This window comes from Abrus precatorius, unplaced genomic scaffold, assembly GCF_003935025.1.
Source record: "Abrus precatorius isolate BTA unplaced genomic scaffold, Abrus_2018 Scaffold4, whole genome shotgun sequence".
Lineage (NCBI taxonomy): Eukaryota > Viridiplantae > Streptophyta > Magnoliopsida > Fabales > Fabaceae > Abrus > Abrus precatorius.
Window position 1 is genome coordinate 5,978,313 of NW_020874384.1, and position 9,165 is coordinate 5,987,477.

At 26.4% G+C, this 9,165-nt stretch overlaps 1 protein-coding gene across 1 annotated transcript; it reads left to right on the plus strand.

Moving 5' to 3' along the window:
- Positions 1 to 2,409: 2,409 nt before the first annotated feature.
- Positions 2,410 to 8,861, plus strand: LOC113865687 (isoflavone 2'-hydroxylase-like). Its single transcript, XM_027500405.1, has 2 exons — positions 2,410 to 3,330; positions 7,475 to 8,861. Exons 1-2 carry the CDS (start codon positions 2,410 to 2,412, stop codon positions 8,093 to 8,095), a joined length of 1,542 nt encoding a protein of 513 aa, XP_027356206.1. The 3' UTR covers positions 8,096 to 8,861.
- The last annotated feature ends 304 nt before the right edge of the window (positions 8,862 to 9,165 follow it).

Here is a 9,165-nt window from a genome sequence, read left to right on the forward strand (position 1 = left end):
CATCTACTATGGAGACATAATTTGTGGCATACTTTGTCTTAGAGCTTAGTATAGTTGACAATATAGAAAAAATGCGAAGAATGTATTGTGATAATTCTACAGTTATTTTTTTTTCTCTAAAAATGATAAGTACTTAAGGAGAGTAAAACACATGTACTTAAAGTACTTATTAAATGTGGAAACAAAAAATGTCTATTGAGCATATCGGTATTTATTTAATGATAGCAGATCCGTTAACTAAGAGATTGATGCCCAAAATGTTTCCTAACCATATTAGAAGAATGAACATTATAAACAAGTCTTTATTAGCCTGATTGTATGGTTTACATATATGTATGAATTGTTTTGCTCATATTATTGTGATATTTAATAATTTAATAGAAGTGTTGTTTCTACTTATTTTACTTGTTATAGGAATTGTGTTATATGTATGTATGATTTAAGTATAATAAGATGTTAAGTGTTAAAAACACAATAAAGTTACAATTTATAATAAAATTGATTAAAGTTATTTGATTTGAGCTAATTTTGTGATAATTGAAAGGAATTATGTTGTTGAATAACTTGTAGTCATAATGATTCAATCATTTCAAATTAATTAAAGATAATAATTTAATAATTTCAATCTATAATACGTATTTATAGTTGATTGAATCTTGAAGTCGTCTTATAAATAAATAGAAAATTGTTAGGTATTTTAGTAATTTAATAAGTGACCATGTAACTTATGATGTAACTTTAATTAAAGAATTTAATGTGATGATTGTTAATTATAAAAAATAGGGTGAACGAAGGTATAAATATAAATACAATTAAAACAAACTTTTTCTCTTCTGATGTAAATAATAGAGCAATTATCGGAGCAAATTAATACACTGACTCATTTTTCGAGTCCTACAATGGTAAGACAACGTCACTTCCTCTCAGTCATCAAAAAAATTAAAAAAGAAATGAAGAGTTAAAAAAAAATTCTGAGAGATCAAAACTGCAAAAAGAATATATTAAGACTATAGATCCAGATAAAAATCAAAGATAAAGATCAGAGAAAATCTAACATATTTTACACACTAGCCTCATTCAATTTATGGATGAAACATGCTACAGTTAAATTATGAATCTAATCCTTCATATCATACACATGTACACAATGTATTGTTGTCTTTACAATAGACTAAACTTGTTTTCAATGAAACAAAATCCTTGGTAGCAGGCACATTAAGGCCGTTGTAATTGTAGAAAATTTTACCTTTGCAGTTCGGTCAGGTGAGCAGATGTATAGTTTATCACAAAATTCTAAAATCACCATTTTTGTGTAATAATCTTGATATGTTCTTAGATCTCTTGCAACAGATTGAATAAATTACACTTCAATGTACCTTCAGAAGTTAATAAAAACTAAGCAACATATCCTATTTTCCCAAAAAATTAACCGTAGTTGGAGTGGAGATGAAAATTTTGAAACTTTAGCGAATACATATACCTTGGCAGAACCAGCTTTTAAAAAATGACAATTTACTAGCTAATTGAGGTAGATGTGCTTTTTTAACCCTGTTAATTTCTAGGGTTTTGCCGCTATTATTCACCAAAAACAAAAAAAGAATTCATGACTTGTATAAAAATAAATTAGCAAAACATTTTATCAGGAATATGATTTAGCATTTTATAATTAGTAAAAAAGAGAGCAAAAATATATTAAAAAATAATGCTCGAATAAATTAAAATAAAAAATAAACAAATTCACTGTAATTTTTTGAAAAAGTAAAAAATATATTAAAAATAATTATAAAATATTAAACTGATTTTAAATTTTAATCACATAAGTATTTTTAATAAAATAAATAAATAACTTGTGAGACGGCATCTTCCCGCTCTCACATTCCCAGTTTTAGGAGATTTTTTTTTTTTCTAAAATTTACTTCAAACAAACTTTTCATTTTTTTTCCTTTCTCTCTTCCTTCTCCCTCTCATCAAACATGGTACCTACTACTGTAGTAGCCACTTGCTTTAAAAATGGAGAGTTTTTTTGGTACTTTTAAAAACACCGGTGAAAGTACCATTAGTTTACCCAACCACTCAACTGCTCCCTCGCCCACGCACGTTATCCTTTTGTATTTTTCAGTTAAAAGAAGCCATTAATTAATAATTTTTTTAACATGTGTCAAATAATATATTAAAAAATTATAGGCACAAAGTTAAGTTGCATTGAGCTGTATCCCACAATAAAAAAAATATAGAGAAGATGTAAATTGAAAATTTAAATTTTAAAGTACACGAAGAACAGTATCCACGTAATATACATAAAACAAAATAACTTTTAAACATTTCTTTATGCACTCTTTATGTGTGTATATACATACACACGAAGGGAGACAGTGGGATAGTTGAAATAAACCATTGGAAGTAGCAGAGATGGAAGAAAATGGATGGGTGATATCCATTTCAATTCTCCTTCTCTTCATTAATTTTCTCTCAAAATCGATACTAAAGAGAGAAACAAAACACAAAAACCTTCCACCAACTCCACCAGCTTTACCACTGATAGGACACCTTCATCTCATAAAAGAACCACTACACCGTACTCTCAGTAACCTTACTCTCAAGTATGGCCACATATTTTTTCTCCGCCTTGGATCCCGAAACGTCCTCGTCGTTTCATCCCCTTCCTTGGTTGAAGAATGCTTCACCAAAAACGACATCACCTTCGCAAACCGTCCCCGCACGCTCGCCGGAAAACACCTCAACTACAACTGCACAGCGATGGGATTCGCTTCCTACGGCGATCACTGGCGCAACCTTCGCCGTCTAACGACCCTCGAACTGTTATCCTCCAACCGGCTCGCCAAGTTCGCCAGAATTCGAGAAGAAGAGGTGAAAATCTTGGTGAAGCAACTGTTCGAAGATTGCAAAGATGAAACGGTGTCGGTAGAGGTAGAGCTTAGGCCTAGACTAGTGGCGCTTTCCTTCAACATAATGGTTAGGATGATAACTGGGAAACACTACTATGGCAAAGATGCGGTTTCAGAAGAAGAGAAAGAGTTTCAGCTTCTGATGAAAGACTTGGCAGAGCTAAATGGAAGTGGAAATTTGAATGATTTTCTTCCAATACTTCAGTGGATTGATTTCCAAGGGATAGAGAAGAAGATGATTAAGGTGATGCACAAAGTGGATAGCTTCTTCCAGAAATTGATTGATAACCACCGCCAAAACAGTGACACCGACGCCGACTTCTTGAACGGTTCGAAGGACATGACGCTCATTGATGTCATGTTGGAACTGCAAAAAGAGGAACCAGAAATCTATACTAACCAAACTGTCAAAGGTGTTATTCTGGTGGGTAATTCTATTTCATTTTTATTTTGTTTGTTTATTTTAGTCTTTAATTTTTTAAATTTATCACTTTTTATCTTTAATAATAACGTAATTGATTAATTTTTTTTAAAAAATGTTATCACTAAAAATAATTTATTTATTTATTTATTCACATTTTAGTTTTTATGAAAAATAATTTCTTTTCTTAAGTGTGTACTTGGATGAAATATTTTACATGGGCAATTTATTTATTTTTTTAAAATTATAATTTTATAAATTAAAATTTATTGTTGGAATACTTAATTTTAAATATTTTTAGTTGAAATATTTAATTGAGTAAAATAAAAAATATATATTCTAAATTCTAATAGGAAGTTAGATTTTGAAATTTTTATTTTTATTTATTATGTGTTTTATTCATATTTTTATTTAATTATGATTAATTCATTGATTTAAATTTTATATTTTAATTAATTTTATTAAATATAGTAATATTTATGTAAAAATAAAAATATTTAATTATTCTGTTTAAATAAAACTATTCAAAACGAAAAAGTTCAATTATTTTATTCAAACAAAATATTTGAAATTAATAAAAATTTAAATGGCGAGATTTAAATTTTTAAATTAAGTATACAAACAATAAATTTTAATTCATATTATTGTAAATTTTTAAAAAAGTATTATATATTTTCACCACCTGTTTTATAAAATTTAATATGATTATGTTTTGAATTCTTAAAATTAATTTAATAATATATTTAATATTAAAAAAATGATGTAAAAGTTATCTTCACAACAAAACTTTTAAAAACTTAATACACTAATAATTTAAATATTTTAAAAATAATTAGGTAATGAAATTTAAAACGTTAATATGAACCTGGAAAGAAAAGGTAGGACTGTCAAATCTTTTTAAGATATATATAGATTTGAAATGTCTAATTAAAAAACAATTATGTCTCTTTCTTTACTTCAAAGATGAATACATAATAGTAAAAAAGGTAGAATCATTTAGCTATTTTGAAAACAATTCTATTTTTAAAATTATGAAAAATTAATATAAAATCCATTGTTATATATGGTTATTTATTTATATATTTATTGTATAAACATATCTATTTTTTTCTAAAATAATTAAACTTAAAGGGATTAATAAATTAAAACAAGACAAAATTTAAGTAGGTTATATATTTAAAGCATTATTTGATTATTTGAGTAAAATAAATATAAGTACTCCATAATTAATCTTTTAAGTTAGGGAATATTCACGTTTTTGATGTATAAAAAATATTTAAAAGTCATAAATTTATTTTAATTTAAAATATTTTTTTCTGTATCTGTAATAAGTATTTATTAAAAAATCAATTCGAAATAAACCTAGTAAGTAAAACACTAAAAGTATCTCGTAAAGGCTCTGGAACATGTTTTGTTTTTATAGTATGTTCCACAATCTCCTAATCCCACCACACTACTGACTTTGACACAAATTTTGTTTTTCTCATGGGGAGTTGGTTCGTGTCGCTCTCAATTATTTGCATTTGATGACTCACAATGTTGAGGGCATATGCTCTGGTTTATTTAAGGCAGAGTACACTCAGCAGCTCATTAATTAAAAAAGTTAAGCTTAAATTTTTTTAAAAATTTATTTAAATAAAGAAGTCAGTTTAAATTAAAAAAAAATCTTTTAAATTTATTAGATTGACGTAATTAAATAATTATATTATTTTATAATTTATATTTATTTATTTAAAAAAATTAATATATAATATATTATATATAACGTATTGTTATTGTTAAATAAGTTTATTAGTTGGTTGGTTCTATTGATTAATTAAATGTAAATTTTAGTATTATTTAAAGAGTTTAATATTAAATAAGCTATTAGGTCAGTTAGATTTCTAAGGAGATTAAGTCAAATTTTAAATTTGGCCTATATTAAATTATAGACTTAAATTCAGACTCTAGTTTTGTATAATAAATCAAATTTATTTAACTTTATGTCTAAATTAACCTAACTCATTATCAAGAAAAAATATCCTTTGAAAATAGCAACTCCACATTATAATCTTATTTTATATATATAGTCACTTTACTTGTTATTTTACTATTTTTATTATCACATAATTTTTATCATCTATTTTTAAGTTAATTATTTTTTAAATACATTTACACGTTATTAAGTTTATTACATATTCCTAACAAATACTCTCGAAATAATGCACAAGTAACATTATTTGTAATACTTTATAGATGATATTGACTAAACTAAAAAAAAAATTCGAATTGCACAACTGAATTATAATATGTGTATATATAAGTACATATCAAATAGATTATAAAAATATTAAAGTTTTATCTGTTAACTATTATTAATTATTATATTTTAGAAAGGTTTAATTTTTTTTTAATCTTGAAAGAAGATGAAGATAAATTAAGAATAAAAGAGGATAAATAAATATAATTTTATTAAAAAATAATCATGTATTAATAATTTAATATTGAGTAAAACTTTTGTTAATATAATTTTTTTTTTGCTATAATTGTCAATATACTAGTTTTTAATAAATATTATAATATTATTATCAGGCTCGTTCTTGACTTTTTTAAGGCTCTAAGCAAAATAAGAAATTAAGCCCATTTCAAAAAAATTATAAAATGTAATAAAATAAAATAAAAATATATGCCAATAATTATATTAAAATAATACGACTTTTTTAAGTGAATATAATTTTTTTAATAAAATAAAAAAAAAATTCTTTCATTCAAATAATTCATATGTTATAATTAACTGCAAAAATATAAAAAAATTATAAAAAATAGGTTTTATGAACATTTTGAGATGTAAAATCATTAATCATAACATTAACATCAATGTTTTCTAAAAATTTCTTCTTGATCAATAAAATTACGAGATCATTCAATCGTTCTTGTGACATTGATGATCTTAAGTAAGTTTTGATTAACTTTATCTTTGAAAAAAATTCTTTCAGCTGATGCTATAGTCTTTGGAATTATAAAAAAAATTCTATAAGTGATTAAAATATTTGAATAACAATCTACAGATTTGACAAACTCAAGAACTGTTTAATTTAAAAAAAAAATTAAAATTCTTCATGAGCTTTAATGCTAAGAAGAGTAGAATTTAGGAATTAAATGAAGTTTTAAATTTAGAGAAGTAAAGAAATTGACTACGTTTATGGCAAGTGAGATGTAAGAAATTAAAAAGTCTTTTTTATTTTTTTATTTTTTTTCAACTACAAACTGTAATTAAAAGTTAAAATTTTTTTTCATGTGAAAATAAAACACAATTTTTACTTTGAACCTTATACGGTCGCATTTTTAAACTACCCTTCGGACTTGATTATTATATATAATGTACATTTATACATATATTATATTAACAAATAATTATGTAGATATAGTATATTAATAAATATATCAAATGCTAGCATAATATCTTTTAACTTTAATAAATACAACTTTGATCTATATAGTTAATTTGTCTTAATTTTAGTTTTTCTCTTTATATTTCAATTTTTTTTGTAATCATAATTTTATTTCATTTTACTTTTTGAGTGTTAGTCCCTTCAATGGCTGGTAATAAAAGTCAAATTATTTAAAATTGCTGTTACTAAAGAGCAAATTTTTACAGTATATAAACTATTATCAAATTTGACACAACCTTGAAATAAAGTCTTAAAGACTTGAAGTGGTTTACTGATTTTTTTCATTAAATTAAATTGATATAATTTTAATTTATTTATAAAATTGAAGACGTTGAAAGAAATGTTAGCATTAAAATAAATATCTCATTAAATACATTGAATTATAACAAAAAATTAATTTTTTTGTCCATTAAAAAATTAAAATTACTAAAATGTAAAAGATGTATAAATAAATTTATAATTAACTTAAAGCTCAAAAGAGTAAAACCAGAATCGGCAGATTATATTAGACCCACCTTTTTTTTTTGGTAAAAAGAAAAAGAAAAAAGAGAAAAATTAGACCCCACCTATGAATTATGAAAACCAAATCCAATCCCTTTGACATATATTTAATAATAATTTATTGATCAGGCAATGATGTTTTATTCAATATCAAATGTTTCTAAATTTGTTCTTTGACAAATAATGAAGCACTTATACTAGACTATAATAATCAGGCAATGCTTGTGGCTGGCTCTGAAACTTCAGCAACTGCACTGGAATGGGCACTGTCACTTCTTCTCAATCATCCGAAAGCAATGAACAAGACAAAGATTGAGATAGAAACTTGTGTGGGACAAGATCAATTGTTAAACGAACAAGACGCTACGAAACTCAAGTATTTGCAAAACGTCATCACAGAGACACTTCGTTTATATCCAGTGGCTCCAAACTTGATACCCCACGAATCCGCCAATGATTGCAAAGTTGGAGGTTATGATATTCCACGTGGGACAATGCTATTGGTGAACCTATGGACCTTGCATAGGGACGCAGAGTGGTGGACAGATCCAACAAGGTTTGAGCCAGAGAGATATGAAAGAGGAGAAGGTGGTGAAAAAGTGTATGATATGATCCCATTTGGCACTGGAAGGCGAGCTTGCCCTGGAGCTGGTTTGGCAAAGCGTGTTATGGGACATGCGTTGGGTGCTTTGATTCAGTGTTTTGAGTGGAATAGGATTGCTGATGAAGAAATCAACATGGCAGAGGGAACAGGGATTACCCTACCCAGAGTTCAGCCCTTGGTTGCCTTGTGTAGGCCACGCCAAACCATGATCAAGGTTCTGTCCGATATATGAAGCACTTTGTGTCAACAGGTTGAAATTCACTTGAATATAAATTTAGAGGATATTTTAAACTTATTGAATAAATAAGTCATTACACTAATGTTGTTTTTTTTTTTTAATACTTATTTTATTGTGGATTGGCACTTGATGTGTCATTGCTTGCTATCCTATTAAATAAAGACTCGTTTATGTGGATTAAGTGAATTTTAATTTCCTCTCAGTTAATATTTCCAACATCAATTATAATTATAAATTCTTTTTTAATTGTTCGATTCATAAATCTTATTTCTAATTTTCTTTTTTTTATTTGAACGAACATGTTATCATTAGGTATTTACATTATCATTGATCTTGGTTTGTATCTTAAAATGTTTAGTAGTACACACACTTTATATATTTGAGAGAATCTTGATCATGTTGACGTAACCTACATAAGGCACCGAATATTTAACTGAGTATGGTAATCTTACCTCCTTTCTCTCATGTTAATTTCTCCATCTCCGATTATGCCTTGGGATAATAACTTCTTAATTTCTTAAATTTACATTGTCCCTTATATTCTTATTCTAGTTTCACTTCCTTCAAATAAAATGTATACTCATATATGCGACAAAAGCTTAATCCTTGTTTAACTAGCTTAAAATAGAATATTCAAATCCACAATAATGCTATTCAAACACTTGGATTTGGTGTTTATACCCAACACCGTATACCAACAGTTTTTGAATACAAGGTTGCATATTAGTTATTCTACACACGTGAACATACTGCTGAACTCAAAGTTAACCAAACTTAAAAAAAAAAAAAAAACTAAAACGTCATGTAACTCTCCCACCCACTGGCCTTTGGTTTCTCCTTTCTTCTTCTTCTTCTTGAACAAATATAAAAAAAAAAATTGAATTGTGAAGCTACATTGTTGCTGTCCTTCTTCAACAAAAAATAAAAAATAAAAATTCTTTTCTCACTCTCGAGAACTATTCATTGTTGCGTGACTCTCTCTCACTTGTTCTCTGCGGCCTACTCCTGAATATTTGCGTATTGGCCCACATTTGAGCCTTTGTGTTGGAGATAGGTTGAAATAC